General features: G+C 35.2%; 2 protein-coding genes across 2 annotated transcripts; both read right to left on the reverse strand.

Moving 5' to 3' along the window:
- Positions 1–358: 358 nt before the first annotated feature.
- LOC133831995 (proteasome subunit alpha type-7-like) lies at positions 359–4,740 on the reverse strand. Its single transcript, XM_062262393.1, has 5 exons — positions 4,613–4,740; positions 1,121–1,208; positions 794–1,030; positions 548–635; positions 359–429 (listed from the first exon to the last, which is right to left on the reverse strand). Exons 1-5 carry the CDS (start codon positions 4,738–4,740, stop codon positions 359–361), a joined length of 612 nt encoding a protein of 203 aa, XP_062118377.1.
- A 17,473-nt stretch (positions 4,741–22,213) lies between these two features.
- Positions 22,214–26,084, reverse strand: LOC133830201 (cytochrome P450 736A117-like). The gene is made up of 2 exons (XM_062260124.1): positions 25,068–26,084; positions 22,214–23,477 (listed from the first exon to the last, which is right to left on the reverse strand). The coding sequence occupies exons 1-2, from the start codon at positions 26,028–26,030 to the stop codon at positions 22,809–22,811; spliced, it is 1,632 nt and encodes a 543-aa protein (XP_062116108.1). The 5' UTR covers positions 26,031–26,084; the 3' UTR covers positions 22,214–22,808.
- Between the last annotated feature and the right edge of the window lie 1,882 nt (positions 26,085–27,966).

Below are 27,966 nucleotides of genomic sequence, written 5' to 3' on the forward strand. Positions count from 1 at the left end.
CGTTGCTGATTCCCCTGAAAACAATATGTTCACATTAGATGCCATGTGATAAAAATAAATTATTTACCTTGATAAAAACATATCCTGCCCACTAAAGAATAAATTTAAGAAGCTTTTGTAATTTTTTAAACTTCAAGGTGAATTGCATAATTTAATCAAAACAGGAACAAATGTTATCATCTTTCTTAATTAATTATTATTTTTGTTGATGAAAATGAAAACTTCATCAATTGCTTTAACGAAAAATTGTTCAAATGAGGTTAGAAATGCCTAAAGAGTAGATACAAATCTTACACAAAGATGATCTATAATGATTAACCAAGTCAATTACAGAGGTAGAACACCAAAAAACTGACACCTATGAAGATAAACCAATAAATTTTCCCACAAACATATACAACCCACCATGGAAGAAGAGCTTTAACAAATCTAAATGTAAGTAAAGACCATAATCAAAACTATGACAAAAGCTAGTGATTAAATATCACACATAAATAATTACAAAAAAACACTGCATACATATCAAAGGTCAAAGCTCCCCCAAAACAGCAAATAACTGCAGTGAAGCTTTGGGACAACCTTACAGTGAGGACACAGAAAGGTGAAGACAGCCGTACTGTTGAGATTAGCTTACTCTAATTTTTGAACATATTTTAACTTAGAGGTGGATTTAGTTTTAAGATGAAGTTCTTGTAATTTTTAAAACTTAAGGGTGAGTTACATAATCATCATTTCTAATGATTCATTTATTTTAAGAAACTAGATTAAATATGCATCGTCTGCTATTACTTACCTCAAGCAAAGCACGAATGGCGAGCTTGACGGTTTCTTGCCCAGCTGTCTCCTTGTAGTTTTTCTCAAGAAACTCACGTAATGAGTTAGAGTTTCTTCCAGTGGCATTTGCTTTCCAGGCTGAAAATGTCCCAAAAGGATCTGTCTGATATAGTGCCGGTGCACCTGTGTATGGGTCAAAGCCAATAATCAAAGTTGAAAGCCCAAACGGTCTAACACCACCACTTTGTGTATACTTCTATTGAAGACCAGCAATGTAGCGAGTAATATACTCAACAGTTACTGGATCCTCAACTGTAAGTTGGTGGCTTTGACATTCAATTCTCACCTTGTTTATCAAGGCACGAGCATCAGCTTTGAGCCCAGCACAGGCCAATGCAATGTGATCATCCAAATTCACAATCTTCCTCACCGTTCTACACAAAAACAACCAATAAGAGAAGATAATCTTCTTTTCATCAACATAAAATGATTCCAACACATGAGCATTGCCAACTCCCAGTTCTTATTTAACATAGACTCTAACTAGTTCAATCTCCATTTCTTATAAAACTACACAATCTAAAATAATCCAAATTTCAAGGCTCATGCCTCATGGGGTAAGGGATATAGCTAAATCTCTCTCTATTTCCTCTATCCCCAAAAACTAAACATAAATTCATACACCTGTTGGGCTTAATTGAGTATCAAAGTTCAGTAAGATTATGCAAAAAAGAGCCAATTCCAAGATCAAATCAAACCCAATGAATTTCAATTTCCAGCAAAAGTACATTTAAAAAAAACACTACATTTCCTTTCTTTCTTACTCCAAATAAAACCCCTAAAATCACAATTTCACAAAAACTAGATCAACCCAAACCCCCATAAAATGCAAATCGTTTCGGCCTCATCAGACTTTACAAACATCTAAACATAAAACCCCAGTTCAAGTTCAAAATCTCACTCCACTCAAATAAAAAAAACGAGAAAATACCAAAATAAAACTCAGTTTGTATTTAGTTAAGTGTGCTCTGTAGAAGTGTTTTTTGAACAAACATAAATAAAACCCAACAATGAGAGAAGATAATGAATATGGAAATGTCTTGCTATATAAAAATGAGATATATATATATATTTAAATCCATAGATTTATAACAACCCACTCCTTCAAAGGTTAAAGAGTGGAATTTTTATACATTTGAAGAGATTTTACAATTACTTGCATGATAATTTGTTCACATCAGAGACCAAGTCTTGCTCACATTTGAAGATTGAGTGAACTTGAGCAAAAGCTTTCTTTTGATTTACATAATGGAAAAACTATACCAAATGCCCTTTTGTGATATCACCTAGTCCATGATGCTTTAATCTCTAACTAAACATATTATAAAAATAATAATAATAAATAAAAGTAAAATCCAACTTTAAGATCAAACTTGCCCAATAAGAATTTTCTCTGGTAATAATGGTGCTTATATCTCCAACTTAAACACATAGTTCTCTGATATGACATGAACATTAACAGAATCAGAAGAAAGGGCAATTAAGTATTAACAAGTAAAACATTTTATTAAAAAGAAAGCCAAAAAATAAATTCATATAAGATAGCATCTTCTTTTCAATAAATAATAAGCAAAACATGCTGGTACTGGAAAACAGATTCAGACTTTAGACACTCAGAAATTTGTATCTGAGAAATACCAAATTAAACAAGGATATTAGCATTTATGTCCAGTACAGAACTCAGTTAATTGGCATCATCTGGTTTGGGACAAACTGACTATAACGAGACATAGATTTCTGGTTTGGTAGATCATGGTGGGAAGGTTGCCAGTCCGAGAGAGGCTTCAGCAATTTCACATCTGTCAAGAAACAGATTGTGTTGTTTGTGGAACTGGTTTAGAAAATATACAAGAATTAAAGACTTGGTTATAGTGGAAGACACCAGCTATCTCATTACATGGACTACTGAGTAACATTAGACACAGCAAGCATAGCAGATTTAAAAAAGGAGTTTTTACTGTCACATTGGCTGCTTTGTGCTATCAAATTTGGCTCAACAGAAATGAAGCTTTGTGACATTTTAGATGTAAACAAGCAGGTTCAACTGTTCAGACTATAATATAAGGAGCATGAAAAAGGTTTTGCCTCCTCAAAAATCACACATGAAAAAGGGATAAAGAAAACTCGAACATTAGGTGTTCAAAACTATGCAGAAAGCCTTATAAAAATTAGTTAAGCTATAACATAAGACATTATTAAAATAAAAAGCTTTAACGCATTACAGAAAGATACTCATAAACATCAAAACTTCTAATGCACAAAGACCTAGAAATTAAAGTGAACAAAAATATGTAAATCACTTAGTAAAATAAAACTATAAGAAGATCCTTAAACACAGAAAAATTAAGATCAAAATGGTATACAATACAAGGCAAGTAAGGGGGTCCTTATTGTCAAACAATTTAACTCTGCAATGAAACATATATGAAAAGAAAAAAGCAATGAAACCCAACACTACTTAAGTAAGTAATGTTAGATTAAACAAAAATATGTACAGTATAAACCATAACAAAGCAGCTTTGCAAGATATGAAACATATATGAAATAGTCATGTTCATTAGTGTAAAACTAAACCCAAATTCTCTTCTGAACTAGTCAGTAATGAGGTCAAAAACATACTTTCTATAGAGAGTTTCCATTTGATACACGAAAGTTTAGAGAAACCAGAGATGCCCAAATGGCAAAACCAGCCTCTTTGTAATGTCACCAGTTTTTTTTAACGAATAAATTAATAATGTTAACATGGGTGTGCATACAAAAATAAACATAATCAGATGACAATATATCTTCTTATACAGATTTTCTAGCCACTTTACATTGAGAACGAATTCAAGGGAGTGTAAGTATAATGAAATACCCATGAGCAACCTCAATATTCAAATCCCAAACCCCAAATCATATCTAACTTTCACATAGACACGGAAACAACTTGAATCTACAAACCCCAAATCGTATCTGATTTTGGGATGTAGAATTTGGATTAGACTACTAAAGTATTGTAACACCCTGTAAATACATAAAAAATAATGTACAAACTTGCAAAACAACCAATTTCCCCAAGAATTTTCTTGAGAAACAAAAGGAAATACAGAGATGGAAGATTGAGACCTGATGGAAGATAGACCAGTCAAGCCATGTCGTAGACCCACCGCCGCAAGCACCGTCGCACCCACAAGCGAGCCACACCATAGACCCACGAGTCGAGCCTCCCTGTCATACGATCCAAGCCGCGGCCCCCATCACCTTGTTACACACCTACAACAAACAGAGAGAATGAAAGAAGGATTGAACGAGAGAGTAGCTAAGAGAGAAAGATAGAACAAGAGAGAGTTACTGAGTGTGAGAGAGGAGGCGTAAAGGGTTATTAGGATTCAACCTTAGAGATTAGGGTAAGGGCTTTTGTCTTTCATTTGGCGCCTAAGTCTACTATATTTTCCGCCTAATATTTCATTTAGCTGTGTCCTTTTCTATTAGCACGGGACAATAACACTTGTTAAAATATGTGATATTTTAATGTAATATATGGGCATAATTGTTGTAGTGCTTGTTTCTTATAATAACCTCTGTTCGATTATTCATATACAATCTTTATTTTCTCAGGTGACATGGACTCAGATCTAGACAATGTGCTCAACAGACCTATGGCCTCGAAGGAGAACAAACGCCAAAGAGTGTCTCAGAAGGGAGGTTGCCCCTCCAAACTATCCAAAAAGACTGAGGTAGTCCCCCCCGGCCACGGTGCCTCTAGATCCCAGCCACGTTGCCGTGCCTGCAGCACCTTCTGAGGTCAGACTGAATCAAGCCGCTAAGTTTGCGGTGCCTTCCGTCATTGTGCCTCCTCCTGCAGTCCAAATGAGATGAGTCCAGGCTCCTGTACGAGAACGCTTCCTGTTGATCTCGGCCCATGTACCTGAGTTTGTGATTGATAGTTCAGCTGGGACCCATGGAGTCAACCTTGGCTTTGATGCTTTGACCCACGTGGGTCAAAGTTTCAGCCACCTCAGAGCCCCTCAGTGGGAATTTCTGACCTCCTGCCGAGATGCTAACACTCTCTTTGACAAGGGTGGCAAGCTTTTTTCCTCGGTTAGTCATTTTTTCTTTAGTCTTCTTATTCTATAATAACTTTGGCTTGTGCTTTGTTGACCTTTGTTTTTATTTTTGTGTGTAGGCATTCATATCCTTCGTTCAGCACAATTTCTTACTGAATAACAAGGTTGTAACAAGCAAAGCGCTTGCGCATGACGCTCGAGATGCCTAATTAAAGCTCGAGGATGTTCTCAAAGCAGCCCAGCTGGAAATTACAGCAAGGGATGCGGCGATCCAGAAGATTCTCGAGTTTGAGTTAAGGCTGGAGGCAACTTTGAAAGAGGTCCAAAGAATTCCTGAAATTGAATCAAAGCTGGAAGCGACCTCTAAGGAGATCGAGGTTCAAGACTCCGAGATCAAGAAGATTTGGGAGCTGAATGCCATGCTTGAATAGGAGAAGAAGATGACCTTTGAAATTATTAAAGGTGAGAAGGCTCGTCTTCTCGTTGAGTTCAAGACCAAAAAGGATCACGTCGTAGACATGGCGATGTATTGAATTTGGGTTAACCCCGACCTCGACACCAGCTTCCTAGCCAACCTGGAGACCAAATTTATTGCCAAATGGTAGGTTCAACTTGAGGAGGAAGACACCAGGATCAAGGTTGAGGAGGCAACGGAGGCTTCTGGGACTGCGGCTGGAGAGGCATCTAACCCTTGAAACCGAGATCATGGGCTGCGACCCATTATATTTTTTGTGCCCTCGGGGCAATGACAATTTACAACTCAATTTTGAGCTATTTTAATTATCGTATCACAATAGTAATTTTCTTTTGCTTTCAATTTTCTGGCTCGAAAATCTTTTTGCAGATTGTTTACCTTTAGCTTTTTGCCTTAATATAACTCACCATATTTCTTGATCAAAATATTTCGAGCATGCTATTATTAAGGACCTCCTTTTATGCTTGTTTGTTTGTACAAATATACGTTGGGTTTAAGTTCGAATTTCAATACATTCATGCATAGTTTATTCGAAGTGCCCATGTCCAACTCCGTTATTGTCAAGGTCGAACTTTACTTTAACCATGTATTTGAAAAAAAATACTTAACTGGTATGTAATCCTGTTAGTCTAGTTATATTTTTCTTTTCTAGTTACTCTTCCTCATCCTCGAGTATGGCCTCAAGGTTGCGAGGTTGAAACTTATTTGCAAAATTTTCCAGTGCCCTAGTTTTGACTTATAGTTTATAGTTGGTTTATCTAGAATTCCAACTTTTGAATGTCGATTAGGTGTTGCCGGTTAGTTCCAGACTTTTTTAGTTTACGTGTTTGGTTAATGATCTATACACGTATTACTTTCTTTATGTCGGGTCAATAATCCAGACATTGCTATTGGAGTTAATTTTCATTTATGTTATATTTTTTTGAGCCTATGGTATGATTGTGTACCACTTATGCCCCCTTAACATCCTATGATTGTGATATTAGGTTATTGAATTTTGAGGGTTTGCAAAAAAGTATAACAATAAAACATAAAACTCTTGAATGAAATTCAGTACTTTATTGATGAAAAGCAAAATATCAAATACATGCTTGGTTAAAATGAGTAGAAATCTTTCATCCATTACTGATAATAAGGTCGTAGATGTTCACCATTCCAAGTTCGCGGAACCAATCCTCCATTTAGCCTCGCTAGCGTATATACTCTAGGTTGAATAATGGACTTGATCTGATAGTGTCCCTCCCAATTAGGACCAAGTACCCCAGCAAATGGGTCTCGCGTGGCCAAAAACACGCGTCTTAACACCAAGTCTCCCAATCCAAATTTCCCATCTCAGACCTTCTTGTTAAAATATCCAGTAGCTCGTTGCTGGTATGCAACATTTTTCAACTGGGCTTCGTCTCTTTTTTCTTCGATGAGGTCCAGACTCTCTTTGAGCTGAGATTGGTTCAAGGCTTGGTCATATGCGTCATGCCTTATGGTTAAGATTTTGACCTCGATGGGCAACATGGCTTCGCACCCATAGGCCAGGGAGAAAGGGGTATGCCATGTTGAAGTTCTTTCCATAGTTCTATAGGCCCACAAGACTCGAGGCAGCTCCTCTGGCCATCTCCCCTTTGCTTCTTCTAACCTTTTCTTCACAGAACTCTTCAAGGTTTTATTGACTACTTCGACCTGGCCATTTTCCTGGGGATGGGCCATGGAGGAAAAACTTTTTGCTATCCCATTCTTTTTACAAAAATGGGTAAACAAATCACTGTCGAATTGGGTCTCATTATCTGATACAATCTTCCTGGGCATCCCATATCTACTGATGATGTTTTTTACTACGAAATCTAGGACTTTCTTCGAGGTAATGATGGCCAAGGGTTCAGCTTCGGTCCATTTTGTGAAATAGTCTACAACGACTACATCATATCTTACTCCACCCTTTCCAGTTGGCAAGGAGCTTATGAGGTCGATTCCCCATATTGCAAATGGCCATGGGGAGCTCATCCTGGTAAGCTCGGTAGGTGGAGCTCGCAGTATTGAGGTGAACCGTTGACATTTATCGCAGCGTTTTACGTACTCGAACGAGTCTGCCTTGATTGTTGGCCAGAAGTACCCTTGCCTAACCACCTTTATTGACAAACTATGCCCCCCGGTGTGATCTCCACAAAATCCCTCATGGATTTCTTCCAAAATCTTTTTTGCCTCGAGAGGAGTTACACACCTAAGTAATGGCATAGAGCACCCCCTTCTGTACAATTTTCCTTCCAAAATGGTATATCTTGGTATTTGGTACACAAGCTTTCTAGCCTCCTTCCGAGCTGTTGGGAGACTTCCGGTTTCGAGGTAGTCAACTATTGGGGTCATCGAGGTGGGTTGCGAGTCAATCGGGTTTGTATCTTCCACATCAGGCTCATTTATACTCTGGGTTGGTAGAAATTCTACTGGGACTACGTTTAGTGTATGAACTTCGAAGTTGAGCGTGAGTTTGGATGCTAGGGTCGGGGATATTTCTTTCTCGACCGCTGGTCGAGGGAATTTCAGCCTGAGGAGCAGGCTGATTTGAAGGGTTGAAAGGTTTCTTTTTCTAGGCTTTAGACTTAACTCGACCCATATTTTGACGCGGGGATGATGAAATGTTTGGGGTAGCTCAAGAAAAAGGAATTTTGGGTATCAACAGCGACGGTTGCTCCTCGTCCTCAAGCAATTGGGCTAGCAAGTCGTCGTCGATAGGCCTCTCACCTCCTCACGGGTCTTGCATGAAAAGCTGCGAACAGAGAAAGGGGGAGATGAGAACGTAAAGCCTAAAAATATGTGTTGAGAGTTGGAATAACGTTGCTCGCGTATAAAAGTTAAGCTTTTATATGGCCAGCAGCATTCTAGCAAAAACACTAAGTTTTATACGAGCAGTTTGAGAAACAGATTAAAAAGCGGAAGTAAAAAGTTTTTCAAAAAAAGCTTTTTCGACTCCGAAATGGCGGGAAAAACCCTGTTTTTCAACTAGCTTAAAAATCAAACTTTTACTTCGATTTTACGCCCCTAAATCTACAATCTCGACTATCAAACTAACTCCTAACTCCTATGAAATGTTATTTCACTACCCTATCAAGCATCAATCCTTATGCCCATTTACCCCAAGACAGTTTCGGTCAAGAACTCAGATATGAACCAAATAAAAAATAATTTTGCATGGCAACTCAAACGTTTAAAAGGTTCGTGAAACTTACTTAGATGAAAGGTGGAGTCTGAACACGAAAGCTTTGAATGTCCGGATGGAAGTTCCTTAGATCAGCGATGAAAGTTCCTGGGATTTCTGGGCTCTGATGGTGGAAGTTCTTTGGAGTTCTTGAAAAGGAGATGGCGAGTGAAAAGTAAAAAGTGAAAATGTGGATTTGGGGTATTATTTATAGTGACTGCAACACGATAAAAGAAGTAATCATGAATTACTTTTTTCAAAGTATGGGGAAGCCGTCAGAAAAGTTTTTGGGAAACCGAAAAGACTTGATTGGACATGATTGATCACTTTTTTCAAGAAAGCATGGGCGGCTCTGACAGATTTGGTGGGGGTAAGCAAAGAGTCAGTTTCCTAAGTTTACTTTATGCTGGTCGCAGTAAAGTAAACTTGGGGGCAAATGTTTACCCAAAAACGGCTGTTGATGACGTGGCAAGGATTTCTCACACGTGGTTGACGCGTGGCAGAGTCAAAATAAGGCGGTGATGTTCGATTATCGACCAACTATACATTGCTTCGTCAAGCCTGACTATTGGAGACGACCAGGCTGGTCGTATGATTTGATTTATTTCCTTATCAGATTGTAATCCTGTAATAACTGTGTTGATTATTTCCTCCTTATTGCCTTGATACACGGATATTAAGGATAATTAAGGCCCATTGGCCCATGTAACCCCCCTTGAGCCTATAAATATACATGAAATAGCTCAAGGAGGAGACTTTTTGATCTTTGAAGCTTTTTCTGAATATTGAAAGAGAGAGCATAGAATGCAATTATCTGTCGTCTTATTGTAATTCTCCCAAGGTTTGTGAAACTCAAGAACCCTAGTTCTTTGATCACGGCATTGGGATTCAATATTAATAATAGCACTAAGTGGACGTAGGTCATTACCATTCATTGGGGCCGAACCACTATAAATCGCTTGTGTTTCTTCTTTACCATTAGATTAAACTCTTAATTGTCATTTTGTTTCCTGTCGTATATTTGATTCCGTGTCGTTGGCCAAAACGAGGGTCAACAAAGTGAATTTTAAGGAACTCAAATCGGCAACTTTGTTGGGTATCTTCAGCGTGCTTCTGGATTTTGATGGTTTATTATTTTCTTTTCTGGGTTTTGGTCAGATAAATAACCCATTTCTATATTTTATCCTTGTGTTTATGCTATTAAATCTAGATTTTTTTTCTTACAAATTCAGTTTCTTCCTTTTTGTTTGAATGATTTAACTGTAGATTGTGTATGGAGCTATAGCTCGCATCGGTTGGGGATCGTGGATCTGTTGCTCGCAACGAAGGAACTCTAATTGGCTGTGGATGGTGGTAGATCTGGGTTTGGGGTGGTTGTGGGTGTTGGTCTTATTTGTGTATTATGTTGTGTAAAAAATTTTGTTGATTAATATGTAATTAATGATTTTTTTTTAATTTGAATGGAAACTAGGTTATATTATATATTATAATGAATTTTATAATACTTGGATTTTTTTTTTATGATAATTTTAATGTCTCCCTATAGAAGACATAGCAAGTCTTTCCCAATTCCATACATTTTATGATGTCTCCCTCTAGGAGATGTGGGATGTCTACCGTGTCTTCATATGGTAAACGTTATATCTACACTTACAATGACACCACATATCATGTCTCCCCTTATAGGAGTCACGGTAGACTTTTAATGTCTCCCACATGGAGTCATAAAACCTTCCTTTTGTAGTAGTGAATCTAGTTTATATTGTTGAAATATTGATAAAATCATGTTGTATGATTGGTGACTCTAAGTTGTTATCTTGTACTATGTGTTTTGGCTATCTTAGTATTTCATAGAAGTTGTGATTTTAAGTGGTGGTTTTGATAGTATGAATCTAATTGAAACATGTATTGTAGTTTAAGATTCATATTGGATTGTTATTAGCATGATATTTGTTTTGGTACTATGACTCGAATAGAAAGCATGTAGGGTTTTGTTTTGCCTATTTAAATTGTTTAGTTATTGGAAGCATGATTATAAATAATGTGAGAATAAGTAGCATGTTGGAATTATTATTGTATGAAATACTATGATTGTTTTTTTTTTATTTTGCTTCGTTAGGTTCGGTCAAGGATGTAAATGAATGTGGATTATTTTGTTTGTTTCTTCTTTTGTTGACTCGAATAGGAAGCATGATATGTGTTATGTTTTCTTTATGAATTTATATATAAACGATTTTTGTGTTTCTTTTCTTTTCTACACTAAGTTTTTGGCCACTAAGACCTATCATGAGAAGAAAAGAAATCATTATGCTACAATTGTTTATGTGATGATGATGTATGTATGAAAGGTTGAGGATATCATAAGCACGTGATTAGTAAATTCAATGGTTGAGAAATAAATGCTGACATGTGATAATATAGTTTGACCTACTTGTATATTAAGGTCTGAGAATTTCGCATCTATGATATAAGCTGTTTATTAGCCTTGTGTGGTGAATTTGGATTATGATTTAATAGTATGCATGTTAGGGTCGGCCTTGGCCAATTTTTAAGTTTTGGATGTTTTCTTTATTTTCTTTTGGATGATTTGAGTAGGAATCATGTTAGATTCAGTTCTCACTTTGGATTTGATGCATGGGAAAATGTTATAACATTCTTTTGGGTTCCTAGATGGTTTCGGCCATGTGGGTTGAAAAGGGTTTCTAATTCTATTCTTTTATGGTTTGCTTACACCTATTGATATGTGACTATGAGATCTAGAAATAGTGTTACATGTTGAGAAATAAATTTTCTAAGTGGTTCATTAGGGTTTGGCCATGGTATTGGTTTCAAGAATACAAATGTTTACGTTATGAATCACATGCCTCGCATGCTTAGTACTTAATTACACAAAGTTCTAAATACTTCCTGCATGCTTAGAAGGTTTATTGGTGAGTCCATGTGTTTCGGCCTTGGTGCCACTATGTGAAAATGATGATGTTTTAGTTACTCTAATGAGAATGTGAATATTTATTTATCGTAGAAGCATGCTAAGCGTTGGTCTGTAGTTGGTCTGTAGTTTGTGATAGGATAGCTGCTATGTTTGCATGGCTCATGCAAAAGTACTTCACGAATCTATGTGAGCTTGTATGAATTTATGTGAAATTGAGACACATTGTTGTTCTTCAATTATAGGCTCTTAGTGAAGCAGATTGATTTTTGAATTTGCGTGGATCTGAAGTAAAGAAGTTAGCTAGACTTTTGTTTTGTTTCTTAATGGACTCTAGTTATAAAATATGTATGGATTTGTCTTTGTTTGCCTAACCTAGTGTTGGAACATTATTAAAGGCAAACGTGCCTAAAGCGTGGACAATAGAGATGACAGATAAAACATGGACAATAGGGGCGTCATGTAAGTGATCAAAGAAGAATCATATGTGACTTAGACAATAGGGGTGTCATGATCTTATGTTGTATGATTATGCTTATGTTTCCTATAATCGTACTTTTATTATTATGACTTATGTTATTATGATTAGCTTTTCATATGACTTATGTTGATAAATGATTGCTACAAGGACAATATGTTACAAATCTATGAGATAGGTCGATTATGCTTCTATAATATGTTTTTCCTTCATTGTGAGCTTTTAGCTCACTCGCTTGTTTTCCCCGTTGCAGGTTTATAATTAGAACATTTGATTGTTGATGTGGAGCACAATGTGTGGAGGCCACTATATTATGAAAGTGTGTACTACTATGAGGGGTCATTCTATCAAATAAAAGATCCTGGAACGCCATAGATTTAATGTTTTCAGTATTCAGTTGTATTTAATAAAAGAGTTGTAATTTATTTCTTTTAGTTTATTTTATTATCTAAAGTTGTATTTTGTTTTGAAAATCGTGATCCTGCCCAACTTTATATTAGAACTTCTATTTTAAAGAAAATTTCAAGATCAGTTTTCTTAAGTAAGTTATTTTACTAAGGAAGAGAAATCTAGGGCGTTACATGCATCTTGATCGAATTATAGTCTTTTACCTCATTTAAATTGTTGGTTATATATATACTAGGTAAAATCAACGTGCAAAACAGGTTTGCTTAGTTTTATTTAGAAAATATATTAACTTATTTTTATTATATTTTTAATTATCATTTAAATTTTAAATAAATAAATAAATAATGTCATATACTATAAAAAAAATACACAAACATATTAAAAAAATTAAGCCAAAACATTGTCTATAGTTTTAAAAAAATATACTTAATATGATAATTTTATTTTTTATTTAAAAAAACCATTAAACCAAGAATCTATTGGATACATACTTTTTACATATAAAAATATGATGCATTCTAGTTTTGAAGTAAATTATTTGATATTGTTTATTAAGGTGTTCCTGCTATAAGTTAATTAGACAAACTAACGAATAAATAAACCCAGCAATTTCTCACACCAATCTGCACGACTTACATACTCAGAATTGCGTGACTTACGATCATAGAGGATAGATTTCTAGATTTATTAACTCAAAGATTAATCTAAAACTTATAACAGTAGTTGCCTTCAGATATGATCCATATTGCATGTTATCTCTACTTCAGAAATCTCTGAAGGAAGGATTTAGAAGAACATTTTTTATAATAAATACTCTAGTATTTTATTGCTTCGAAATTCTCTGATTTACACAAGGAGGGATGATGGCCTTATATAGTCACATCCTTCAGCATACAAACTTAACCAAACTTAACTCATCCTAGTCAAAACCAACCATGGTTGGGATAAAATAAGAGATAAGATTCTCTAGACAAGATAAGGGATAGGATTCCCAGACAATGACAAAAGCATAGGTAAGGGATAAGATTCCCCGACAAAGACAAAAGACTAAACAACAAAAACTTATGGCTGAAATATTTATTTAAATATTGGCTCATGACTAGTTTCATAGTTAGAGTCATATGTTGGGTCTTCATGAAGTGGGTTCCATCTTGTCAGCTCTTCATCCTCGTCACTGCCAGCTGGAGGACAGGCGTCGTATTCTGTGTACATCATGTTCCATTCGTCTCCTGTGTAATGGAAGAGATATGGGTCTTGCATATCTGTAGGGTCAGCATATGGGTTCTGTGAATCCTCAAAGTAGTCATTTTTCCGCAAAACAACCCCTTCAGTATTGGTCAATTTGTACAGAGACGAATATTTTTGTTCTAGTGTTTCTTCGAGTTTGGTGGCCTGATCTGTTTCATTTTTTGATATATGGGAAGCTTCAAGGGCCCTTGTTATTTTTTGAGTATAGTCAGAAGGGAATGTCTCCCAAGGAGCATCTTCTTCTGGCTTGGGCCACAATTCAGGAGGTATAATCTGGTTTTTCTCAAACAGACTCTTTTGGATGTCCATGTACTCTTGGCCCCCAATACCGCATAATGGTTCTTCTTTTGACCCGTAGACTTCGAATGTTGGATTAGTAACTATATTCTGTTCTGCATCGAGCTTGGCACTGAGGCTAAGGAAGAGAACAGTATAACAGTTCATTAGGTTGGCAACATTTGGGCCTGGTGGGTAAATAAAAGTGGGCCTATTATTTTGGACCTTTTTCCATTCAGCTGATAAGACCCTTTTCCATTCTTCCAACGGGGCAAACCAGGACAAAATATCCATTTGGACTTGGTAGGCTGGCTTGAACCTATCTTGGTCCAAGAATGATTGTATGGATGTGTGCAAGGCCATAGTTTGTACTTCGACAGCTATGGTGAAGACACTGGCCAGGTACCAGAAAAGGTGGGCTATCGGTTTTGGAGTGAAGATAGCATCTCAGAGAGGTAGGATTTGGGCAAATGGATACTTTGGATGGATTCCAAAGTCATTTTGTATAGAAGGGCAAAGCTTGGAGATCATAAGATTCTGGATGAAGATTGCTCTGTGGGTTGCTCTTTCTCTGGCTGATTTGTTGGATATTTTTGAAAGGATCTTCTTTGCATCCCGGGGAAAGGATTGGGTGTGTGTGACAGAAGAGGAAGAGGCCATTATGAATATGATTGGGATGGTATGTGGTGATTTTTGGATGACAATGGGGATGGTTCTTGGTGAGTATCCTGAGGCTAGATTTATAGCAGGGGGTGATATGGATAAGAAATCAGCCACAATATTGTTTTTGCCTTGAATGTGTTTAATGTCAAAATAATAATTGTCAAACCAAACTGCCAATCTCAACAGTTGGGCATTTGTCGTTTTGCTCTTTTTTAGACTAAGCATTCCTTTTGACGCGGCAAAATCTGTTTCTACCAAGAAATGGTGTCCTATCAGATGGAATTCAAATTTTGTGATACCCATCTTTATCGCCAATAATTCTTTAAGGGTAGAGTGATAATGGAGCTGTGAGTCTTTGAAGTGGCCACTTTTGTATCCACATATTTTTATTTTCCCTGTCTTGTCTTGTTCAAGTAGGACCGCTCCCCAATACCGATCACTAGCGTCTGTTTGTAGGATTCTTTTCCCATCAGAAGGAATCTGCAGAGGTGGCAATGTCTGCATTATCTCTTTTAGCTTTTTGACTGCTACAGTTTGCTCTTGTGACCATGGTGGAATTTTCTTTTTAAGCATGTCGCTGAGTGGTCTTGTCAGTTCCGAGAGTCGCGGGACAAAATCCCGTAAATAGTTTACAATTCCTAAGAACTGTTGAATTTGGACCTTTGTGAAGTCCTTTTCGGGAAACTTTAATAACTCTTGGGCTATGTGCGGTTGGGCTTCATATTGGCCTTTAATGAGCTTCATCCCCATAAATTCAATTTGGGCTTGTCCAATGATCATCTTTTTTTCGGATAGCATGACCCCATGGGCTTCTGTGAGAGAAATGAACTGGGCCAGAAGATTTTGATGGGCTTGTTCATCCTGTGAGAAGAGCAATATGTCATCAATGTAGATTAGGGCCTTATCTAGAATAGGGCCATAGATCTTAGTCATGGCCTTTTGGAACAGTGATGGAGCTGTTTTGAGGCCAAAGGGAAGGACAGTCCATTGATAATGGTGGTTTGGAATGCAGAATGCCGTTCTGGGCCTATCTTCTTCTTCAATACCCAACTGCCAAAACCCTGCCTTGAGGTCAAATTTTGAAAATATTTGGGCCTTTGAAAGGCTTGCAAATAGGGAATTTTTATTTGGTAGGGGGAATTTATCATCTGCCAAAAATTCATTCAGAGGCTTATAATTGATGACCAGCCTCTGTTTTCCTCGGGCCTGTTCTGATCTCTTGTTGACGTAGAAGGCATGGCATGCCCATGAAGAGGTGGTTGGTTCGATTAATCCTTGTTGTTGTAGTTCTTTGCACTCCTCAGTTGCCATCTTCTGATGCTCTGGGTTCATGCCTGGGTGGCTTGCCTTGGTAGGGTTAACATCTTCATTGAGCTTAAATGGTAAACTGATGAAGAACTGATGATTTTTCCAAAGAGGGTGTTCACATTTCTGGAGGAATTCAGCATGACTTGTGGCACAAGAATTTTCTATGAGCCTTTGTTTGACTTTGGAGAATGGATCAGGAGGCATGAGAAAATAGTTTGGTATAGATTCCCATAGAGCAAAATATTGTTTGTAACCAAGGCCACCAGGAAGGATTCTCAAACCTTTTTTCTTAGTGTAGACATCAAAACCAATAATTAAATCTTTCTCTGGTAATTTTGAACCAATTACTCTGTGAATGATAGAGCATCCTGGGAAGAACTGTAATTTGATTGGTTTGCTGATGAGTCTGTACAGAAGATGCTTCTGTTTGTAGCGTGGAAGAATTGCTTTTCTTTCTTCCAATACTCTGGAGGGAGAACATCAGGGTTCACCATGGTGTATGATGCTCCTGTGTCGAAGAAGGCTGCTACTTTGACTGGCCGAGCATATTTTGTAGGGAGGATCTGCATGGAGATGATTGGCGATGGTTGTATTGTATTGATTGCTGCCATGTGGTAGAATTCATCTGGGGTCTTCTGTTGTTCGAATGCATAGAGGGATTCCGAATTGATCTCGTCATCAGTAGAGAAGATGGATTCTAGATCATTCTCTTCGAGAGATATGCCCGTTGTTTGTTGAATGTGGGAGATCAGTTTGGCGGTTTTCCCTTTGGGGCATTGTTTGGCATAATGTCCCTTTTCACCACAGATGAAACATCTGTCAGACTTTTTTCTGAAAGAGCGTTTCCTCCTTAGGAACTTGAAGGAGCGACGGCCTTTTCCCTCTGAGGATTTAAAGGTCCTAAAGGTTTTAAACCTTTTGATGTGTCTCCTTTTTCCTGGAAGACAGGAACATGCTGATTCTGTTGGGTTTTATGCCCTTATAAAACCATGTCGGACATGTAGCATGTTTTCATATTATTAATAAAAGTAGTAGAAATCATTTAGTTTGACAACCGTGTTGCTTGCTTGTTTTATTACATGATTATTGAAATAATACAAACATTTATAAAATCCCGAACATATGGATAGTTACAATTATAGTGACTAGGTCACAGTGGATTATAGTTGTAATTATATGTTCAAAAGAACGAGTCCTAAGATTAGATCAGTGCATTGGATTTTCACTGATTAGGCAATCTACGATATGATCTACTTACACATTCAGGGTGTGATGTCTTGTCCAAGGCATCGACCAAGTAGATAAGATCGGATGTATTTAGTTACATCGGACTAGGACCGATATTGATTATTGATTGATAAATAAGTATCGTTGTTATCAAATCTAATCAATGTCACAACGTTGACCATATATTAAGCCGATCTTAATTATAGAAAATATTAGAAATATTCCTATGGTTAGCTGAATGAATATATTAAAGATACTCAAAAACAAAATCAATGCAAACATTCTTGAGATAACTAGCAAACATTAATCTACACCATTAATATTATATGATTATATACAATCAACATCAATAGCATATCCGAAACTTTTCCATGGACATATAGATCCAAACTAAAATTTTCCATTGACATAAAAATCCAACCAAATACAACACTGAAAATCCAACAAAACACAACCAGCCACCACCTGAAAATGAAGACCAGCTTTTGTGAGCCACCGTTGCCGCGAGCCCCTCCGCGAACCACTGTTGCAGCGAGCCACCGTTGCAGCGAGCCCCTCCGCGAGCCACCGCCTCTGTGAGCCACTGTTGCAGCGAGCCCCTTCGCGAGCCGCGAGCCACCGTTGCAGCGAGCCTCTCCGCATCTGCTTGAGCGAGCCACAAATCTCGTCGACGGCGTCCATGTGCGGCCAGGTGCGAGTCTGAAACTGAGGGAGACGCATGGAAAGGCTGAGGGAGAATAGAGGGTCGGCAGGGCAGGGGAGAAGAGAGGGTCGGCAGGGCAGGGGAGAAGAGAGGGTCGGCAGGGCAGGGGAGAAGAGAGGGTCGGCAGGGGCTGAAGCTTTTAGGGTTAGGATTTAGTTTAGGTCAGATTTTTTTTTTAAATACAATATTTGGGTATAACCCCAAATAAATAAAATTCAATTTTCATTTCTTTTTTTAAAAAATAAAAAAAAATCTGTTTGTTTAATTTAGTTATTAAAATAAAGCATTAATTTATTCATTATTTTTTTACTTAAAAGTTATTAGGACACCCAAAGTGAGTCCTTAAAAGTCACCACTCATTGCGAGTCCTAAAAACAGTTTTTAAGGAAAATTGGAGGGAATTTGAATTTTTTTTAAATTTAAACTTTTAGGATACACATAAGTTTTTAGGATTCGTAACGCGAGTCCTAAAAAGTCCAGGGGGTATTTCTTTTAAACAAAAATCTCAAATATTTAGGACACACATAGTTTTTAGGACTCGCTCCGCGAGTTATAAAACAAATTCTTTAAGGACTCGCATTTATGTGAGTGTCCTAAAAATGTGTCATAAAAAGGTGATTTTGTAGTAGTGTATGTCTAACAAATTTTGTCTTTCTTGCATATTTTTATTTTATTAATTATGTCAATTTTAATTTAAATTGATTTCAATTTAATTATTTATTAAATCAAATTTAAATAATATTAATGATAAATTTATTTAATTTTTTTTAAATCTGGGAGACTTTCAATGTCTCCCATTGGGAGAGGTTGAAAGTCAAACGTTGACTTTCAACCTCTCTCACTGGGAGACGTGGGAAGTCTCCCACCTCTCCCAATGGGAGACGTGAGACCTATACCTACAATGACCTCGCCTACAACGTCTTCCCAATGGGGAGACATTGTAGACTTTCAATGTCTCCCAAATAAAGTCATAAAACCCCTATTTTGTTGTAGTGCATGTTGACCTAAAGAGTTAAGCCGATCGGAAGGGAATTAAGTCAATCTGGCCTCCCAATGTTGTCACACCTGGCACCGCATAGAGAACCAAGAATCTTACTGATCGCAAGGGAAGCTTGGCGTTGCCCAACTTAGTCTTTCCCCAATATCAGTTGTTGCCTAACCCAGCTTTGTCCAACCTAGATCTAACCCCAACACCAACTGTCACCTAACCTAGCTCCACCCTATGTGCTTTAACATCTAGATCTGGTGCCCCACGCTCTTGAAAGTTTTAGATGCAAAGCTCCATGCCCTGAAAGTTTCAGATTCAAAGCTCCATGCCCCTAAAATTTTCAGATCTACCATCGCCCCCTATGTGCTTGAATCTACAATGATAATGTCAAGCAGAGCTTCCACTATCCCTTCGAGCAGTTTTGTGGCGTCACTACTACAAAAAAGGCTTTCTAGGACTCGCAGGGCGCGAGTCCTCTATTTGATTTATTTTTAAAAAATTAATTGGTGGGTTTTGAAGCCCAAAGCACAGTGGTGGTCGGCGACGATGGCGGCTCCACCATTCAAAGGTGGTGTTTTAAAAAACAAACTACTGGGTTTTAAAGCCCAATCCAAGGGAAATTTCATTGTGGCGGTGGTTTAGTTTGAAATGACTCAAAAAAGCTCGGATCTACGCTTGAAGGTTCAAAAATCACCATATATTCTGACGAGCATTGACTTCCAACTTCAGTGACCATTGAGTCTGAGTTTTTAGTGGGTTTTGAAGCCCAAGAAGCAAGGAGTATGGTGGTGGAGGTGGTTCAGATCGTGGTGGCTCCAGGTGGCCGGAAAGTGCTCGGAAAGTTTGGGAGAAACCCATGAACGACAGAACTTCAAGTACCTCGTTTAGGGCCTTAGGCCGCGCATGAGGTGTCGATCTTTGGGGTTTCGGGGGACGACGCGTCAACTAGTCTGGCGCATGGCGGTTGCCGACGAGGGAAGGGCGACCGTTCGGCCCTGGCAGAGACAACGCAAGGAGAGAGAGAGAGAGGGGGAACTTCGGGAGACAGAGAGGGATTCGAGGAGAGAGAGAAAAAAATGGACTGAGTGATTTTTTTTAATAAATAATAATAAAACTTTTGTTAAAAAAATATTCAAACTTTTCGGATACACATAAGTTTTTAGGGCTCGCACTGTATACCCTAAAAAAATTTATTTAAGGACTCTCAATGAGTGTCCTAAAAAGTCGAGGAACTTTTACTTAAAAAAATTGAAACTTTTAGGACACCCATCAGTTTTTAGGGCTCGTACTGCATGTCCTAAAAGAAATTCTTTAATAACTCTGAATGAGAGTCCTAAAAAGTCCATGAGCTGTTTTTAAAGCTCGCATCTAGGTAAGTGCCATAAAAAATGTCCTAAAAGCATATTTTTGTAGTAGTGCGTCGAGCCTCTGCACCCAACTCTGACTTCATCTTCCCATATGTTGCATGCATTGTTGCTCTTCTTCAACAAATATAGAGGAAGAAGAAGATGAAGAAGAAGAAAAACTCATTTAGGTTTGGGATTTTAGTTTTTATTTTTAGGATTTGTTATTATTTACTTAGTAATTCTTATTAATTAGTTTTAACTTTATTTTATTTATCAATTTAGTTTTTTAATAATTTCGTTTAGTTTTAAGTTTGATTTAATTTTTGTTATATAGTTAAGTTTGTATATTTTATTTAATTAGTTTTTATTTTATTTTTTTAATTATTTTATATTTTAAAATCAATTTAATTAATTTTCTATTTTAAAATGTATTTTTGATAATATAATTAATTCATTAATTAAAAAACTCAGGGGTATTTTGGTCATATTTAAAAATATTTTGACTAAAATCTTGTTTAGGGTATTATTTTGTTCTGTTTTGCAAGACACAGTGTCCGAATTGTTATTTAACAAAACACAGAGTCCGATCGATAATTTTTACAAAATACAAGGTCCAAAAAAGTATTACCCTTCTAATAATAAACAAATAAAATTATTGGAGATCTATTTATAATAAAATATTACACACTTAGGGAGACTTATTTTAAATAAATATAATTGGTTAACAAATTTATTACATGCCATATTTTTTATACCATATTATGATCTAACATGTGAAAAAAAAATTATATTATGATCTAACCTAATAAATACCATATTTTATAATCCTATATTTTACTCTAGCTCAATATACATGGAGAACCTTAAAACAAAATATAAAACTGTACCGCTATCGCATTATATAAAATAATAATTTCATTAAGGATTACACATGATCATTTAAATGAATGGCTTACATTGATCAGAAAAATGGATCCATTATGGGGGCAAAATAAAAGTGTCACGTCCATTTTTGATGTCTCATGCCTCGCTGGCTAGTAAATGAATGGCTTACATTGATCAGAAAAATGGATCTATTATGGGGGCAAAATAAAAGTGTCACGTCCATTTTTGATGTCTCATGCCTCGCTGGCTAGTAAATGAATGGCTTACATTGATCAGAAAAATGGATCCATTATGGGGGCAAAATAAAAGTGTCACGTCAATTTTTGATGTCTCATGCCTCGCTGGCTAGTAGCGTGTGTGGACCAGTAAGAGGATCCACCATTTATTGTCTTTATAAGAGAAATGAGTATTTTTCATAGTTAAAATAAAACCAAGTTCAATGCACGTTTGAAATGGTCAATGAACAATTACAAGAATGTGGCTTAAAAAAAAAGCTAACCAAGTTGACTACAGAGAATAAGGAACAAACCAGATGTACAAATCTTGCTAGATAAACAAATCTAAACCTCCAAACAATAATAATAACCAATAAAAGCGCATTTCTTAAATATAGCATTATAGTAAATCAATAATTTAAACTGAATCACCGCCCCGACTAAAAGGTACAAAAACTTTAAAGGTCCTAACAAAAGAGAAACGACTAAACCATATAATGACCAAAGCCACACAAAAGGACAAAGGTGATAAACAACATCATTAAACAAAACAAGACTTGAAAAATTATTTCCAATCAGTAAAGCAAAAACTAAAAAAATTAAAACTCAAACAATCTTCTTATTTGATTTGAGTAATGACACGTACACACCTATGTGTCAAATCTTTTTAACCTAGTAGAACTTTATAAATATATATATGGTAGTGGAACTCATCTCATATAAATGTGCTTAATTAGTTAAAAAAACTTGTCATATATATAATTATAAATTGTTTGTAATATTTTGGTATATATATATATACATAATATGATCTAACATTCTAATCATCGTATTTCATAATCCTGTCACATCCGCTTAAGAAAATTGCATAACTGGAATTTTTGACAACATTAATAATAGTTATGTATTAATTATTAAAAAAATACTAGTGAGTTTACATGTTTATTAATAATATTACATGCACATGCATGCTAGCTAGTAAACAACAACGAGTACATGAGTTACCTTAGACAGTTTTAACGGTACGTGTATCACATTAAACAAACACATTAATATACTTAACCAATTATAAAGATTATAGAGTATTCCACTTATTTCTAATTAATTTTAAGGGTGAACTATATTTATTTTGATATGGAATGAGAACCTGTAACATAATTATAAATATACATATATTGGGAGTTTCTTAGATAGGGTCATCATTTTTGCCCACCTGTAGGAGCGTTTTTTATTTTCGGTATTTTGAGAAATTATAACTCAATTTGTTTTTGCATTATGACATGCATTATAGTTATAACAGGTATCCCACTAATTTTCAAGTAACTTCGATGAATTTACAGTGCTGAAATCGATCGGAGTTTAAATAGTCTGTTTTCTACACGTATAAAACAAATCAAGCACACACGCAACTGACTATTTGAACTCTGATTTCGGCACTTTAAATTATTCGAAATTTCCCAAAAATTAGTAAGATGATTGCTGTAACTATAACATACGTCTTCATGCAAAAATTGAGTTGTAATTTCTCCAAGTTACGAAAATAAAAAATGCTTGTACCGTAGGTGATGCCCTACAAAATTCCCATATTTATATTAATATATAGATCCGGGTTGATCACAATATTCAGTTGGCACGGCCATGAGAGAAAACTTTCTACGCTTGGTAATGCCAGTGGTTTCAATCATATGATGATTTGAACTCTCTTCTCCAGTCAGGAATGCCCAGTCAAACTTATGGATGACACTGGCCAAAGCAAGCTCGTTAATGGACATGGCAAAGTTAATCCCAGGACAGCCCCGCCGCCCGGCCCCGAACGGAATCAACCCAAAGTCGTGACCTTTGTAATCCACTTCCGCGTTCTTGAACAGGAACCTCTCCGGTTCAAACTTTTCTGGTTCGTCTTCCCAAGTGGCGGAATCTTTCCCGATTGCCCATGCATTGATGAAAACCTGGGTGCCTGAAACGACGTCGTATCCGCTTATCTTCACATCTTGAGTTGAAAGTCGGGGAAGGAGGATAGGGATCGGGGGATGAAGACGGAGGGTTTCTTTTAAAACTGCCTTCAGATAAGGCATTTTTTCTAGGTCGTCCTCTGTAACATAATCATTATCTTCTGTAGTACTAGTGTTGCTCTTCTTACTACAGATTGCGGTTCTGACCTCGTTTTGAAGTTTTTCCATGGCATTTGGATGCCTTAGCAGCTCAGTCATTGCCCATTCTAGGACTGCGAAAGAAGTTTCAATTCCCGCTCCAAACATGTCCTACAAACATGATATATATATATTAATATAGTTAATACCGATTATATATCTATATAAATATATATATGTTATTTATATATGTTAGTTAGAAGCAACTTTTAATTTACATTTGATTTGATTTCCTTAATTTTAAATTTTTAAATATTGTGTATAATTTTAATAAAAATTAATTTATTATTTTTTAAAAATATATATATAATAAAATAAATTATAGTTCTATAATATATATAAATATTTATATCAATAATCTCTACATATGATATCTAAATACAACGTTGACATATATATATATATATATTTACATAGCTATATGACATATATATATAAAATATAATAATATTTTAAAAGAAATTAATAAAAATAAAATAAGAATAGAAAAAATCATAATGTAGACGCATCAACTACTTTTAGTTTGTAATATATCTCACAATGTCCTTTATAGAATTTGATAAAAAAAAGCTTAATTAATCACTTAATAAAAAAAAATTATCATACAAATTTATAAGATAAAAAATTATATGTATGCCTTTATTATTTTTAAATAAATATGATTTAATTAATTAAATTATCATAAAATATCTTTAAAATATCTTATTTTAATTAATTAATTTATTTTTGTTTAAGTTTATATTTGTTTTAGTTTTTGAAGATTATATATTATATGTTTAATATAATATTAAGTTTAAGTTTAATTAAATTTTATTTATGTTATAAAATATATGGTAAAATATTTTATTTTATTTTAATTTATTTAATTATTTATTTATATAATTTTATTTAAGTTTAAGTTATGTTTACAATCTACCATTAAATATAAGAATATTTTGTTAAATATAAAATTATTTTATTAAATATAAAATATTCAATTAAAATTAACGAAAAAATTAAAAAAATATTAAAAACAAGAATTTCCGTAAAATTAATTTCAACGGGCACGACTTAATCATATCTATATATGAAAAGTAAAAAACTTTTCTTTTTGTTGTTACAAACAGCCGAACCAAGATATTACGTGCCCCCAAATACTATAAGGTATTTAGGGTGTTCAACAACATTATAAAAAATGATATTTTATGTGTCATTGAATTTAAAATTGAGTCTAATTAATTAATTAGATATTTTAATTAAACAGAGAATATTACCATTTTATGTTGTACTGAACTTTAAAATACTTTATAACAACATACACTTTATGTATGTATTTATTAATTAAGAACATAATTTACTTCGTACAAATATAATACATATCATTTCTTTAATATAGTAGCTAGAGAGACATAAAAACAGGAGAAAAAAAAACATTGTTATAAGAAGATACTTTACTCAACATTCTAATACATGCTATATTGTTATCGGTGCAAATTTAGTAGCTGATATATATATGTATTTCCACTAATAGTATATATAGTGTTGGGCACAACCTGGGATGTTATTAAGCATTTTTCAAATAAATATAAGCTATTTTAATTGTTTAATGATGCATGTATAAGACAATGGTGATAAGTTATATATTTTTGTTATCACGAGTAAGATGAATATGGAAGAGATGAGATTAAAAAAAAACATGAGAGAGAGTTAACTTATAATTACCAAAATTATAGCCTTTACGCAAGTTTTATCAAAAGGGGAGCCAAGCAAGTTTTCCCTTTGAATCCAAAGCAAAATGTCCACTAAAGCATTCTGGTCTTCAATGTTCCCAATAACATTGTCATTTATATTCATACGTTCATGAAGAACACCTTCCAAGAACTCATCGAACTCCTTAGCCACCTTCTCTATTCTACCATCCAAACCATTCAAACGGTTCAACCAAGCAAGCTTCGGAATATAATCTCCTATATTGAATGTTCCCATCAACTCCGTAAGCTCCCCCAAAAGCCTCCTAGACCTCTTCGCATCACTTTCTTCATCGTACTTCCTCCCCAACGCCACCCTACAAACGACGTTGTTCGTCATCCGTGAAAACAGGTCGCTCAAATTGACAGCCCCATGATGATTATTACGTGAATAGTTTCGAATCTTTTCAACCATGAGAATGGACTCCTCCTCCCTTATGGCTCTATAGGACAGAACCCTTTTTTTGCTTAGCATATGGAGCACGCAAAGGCTCCTAGTCTGCCTCCAGTACTCGCCATAGGGTGCCGTCCCAACGTCTTTGTAGTTGTAGAGGAGCTTCTCTAAGGTAAGGGACTTGATACGGTTCGAAAAGGCATGGTCGTTAGTCTTAAAAATCTCCCTAGCCGCGGCGGCGGAGGAGATTACGAGGACCGGCACACTGCCGAGCCGGAGCAGCATGACAGGGCCATAGCGCAGGCTCAAGGACTGCAGCGTTCGATGAGTGTACAAGCCAATAAGCTGGTGGAGGTTTCCAATGATCGGTAGCGTTGGAGGCGATGGTGGCAAATTTCGTTTTGGGGTAGTAATAGAGAACCATAATTTATATACGAGGACAGAGAATATTAAGGCTGCTAATAAGATTGTAAAGGGTGAAGGGTGATGACTAATAAAGTCTATGAACGAGATACTGTAATACGTTTCTGACATTGGCAACATGGTATATTCTTTGGAGATGAAAAAGTAATGTTAATAATTTATAATCTTATACAATTTTTTCTGGGTTCTGCGGTCTTATATATTGATGAAAAATTGTCTACTACATGAACATATGTCACATCATTAAAAAATAAAAAATATTGCAGACATATATGATAATAAGACACTTGTATATATGATTAAAAAGTAGGTATGTATATTTATTCATTTTTTGTAAAATTTTATATAAATTTCAAAGAATATAAAAGCTTGGGGTCATGGCCAACTCCAGGCCCACCATGTGTATTTTAAATTTTTGTATATCATGCATAACACATTTATAACATGAAAAATAATTTGGAGTAGGAAAAAAGTGATTTTATTGATTTATAATCATAAACAGTACATTCTAGCTTCTTCACAAATTTTGAACTGTCCTTTTGCGTGTATTATGGATGAATTATTTCCTAATGCATGTTCTAGGCTCTGCCGTGTAATATATTGATGAAAATATTTAGTCACTGTGTACGTTGATTTGGTTAATTGGGAGTAATGAAAAAAATAGTAGAATTGTAATGAAATTTGATAAGATTTAATATAAATACAAAAAAAATTGATAAAAATAATACTATTAATATATTTTAGAATAAATAGTATTATCCCCGAATTATGAACACTATATGATTCTGCCTCCTGAATGATTCGCGATGTTGAAAATTCCTCCTGAATTATGCATGTTACTTAAATATGAAACTTCTGTTAGATTTTGTCCTAGTTGGTTAACAGATTGATGATGTGACATTTTGTCTGTTGATGTGGCACTGTCATATGTAGAATAATTAGTAATTTCGCACCACAAACTTTGACTATCATATTGTGTCTTTTTTGTTAGAAATAATTTAATTTTTAATTTATTGAGGATTTAATTATTATTTTTAGAAAAAAATAATAATTTTTTTTATAAAAAGGGTATTATTTCGTTGTGGTCAAAGTTGGAGAGGGGGGAATTGCTAATTATTTTATACATGACAATGTCACATCAACAGACAAAATGCCACATCATCAATCTGTTAGCTACCTAGGACGAAATCTAACAGAAATCTCATATTTCACTAACGTGTATAATTCGAGGGGAATTTTTAACATAACAATCATTTAGTGATTATAGTTCTCGGACCAAAAATACTATTTATTCTATATTTTATTGTGAATTATAATGATTTTTCAAATAAATTATTATACCAAAATGGTGGAATAGTCATTCCATTAAAATTACATTCCAATATTGTTTTAAATTTTGTAACAAAAAAAAAAGAATAAAATCAAAATTTATTCAAATCTATATTCACTCCATTTCATTACCCCAACTAAATATACTCTAAAGGCAGTCTAGATACTGAATTTATTAAACCTTTTTGGCCATATAAGTCTTATCTTTATTGTTTATATATGCGATCATAATATTTAAGTAATTATTTATTTTGTAGAAATATGTATTATTTGTGATTATTTAAATAATGACTTTATTATGTGATTTTATTTAATTAAGATGTGAGTGTGACAATAATTGAGTTACTTTCTTTTCGTGGATTTTATGTTACTTTTCGTGTGTGTGAGTATGTGTATGGGAGAGTGGATGTGCATGCAGCTAGTCTTCTTTTGAATGAAAAATAAAGTTTTGTTTCCCTTTTTTTGTGGTGTGGTGCTCGTACAAGAAAGGGAAATGGAGAGAGAGAGAGTGTGGTGATGAATAAGAAAAAGAGAGTAGTGGTGAGCAAGGAAAAAGAAGTTGCCTTATTTGGAAGTCCGATTTGAGAAATCTTGGTATCGTTGGAAAGCTAATTCGATTATCTACAACTTACTAGAAATATTATTTTTCTAAAATAATAATGTAACTGTGTAAAAAATGAGTCTCAAGTTGCAGGTTGTTTTTGTTATGAAAAACTCAATTTTAATT

This window comes from Humulus lupulus, chromosome 4, assembly GCF_963169125.1.
Source record: "Humulus lupulus chromosome 4, drHumLupu1.1, whole genome shotgun sequence".
Taxonomy (NCBI): domain Eukaryota; kingdom Viridiplantae; phylum Streptophyta; class Magnoliopsida; order Rosales; family Cannabaceae; genus Humulus; species Humulus lupulus.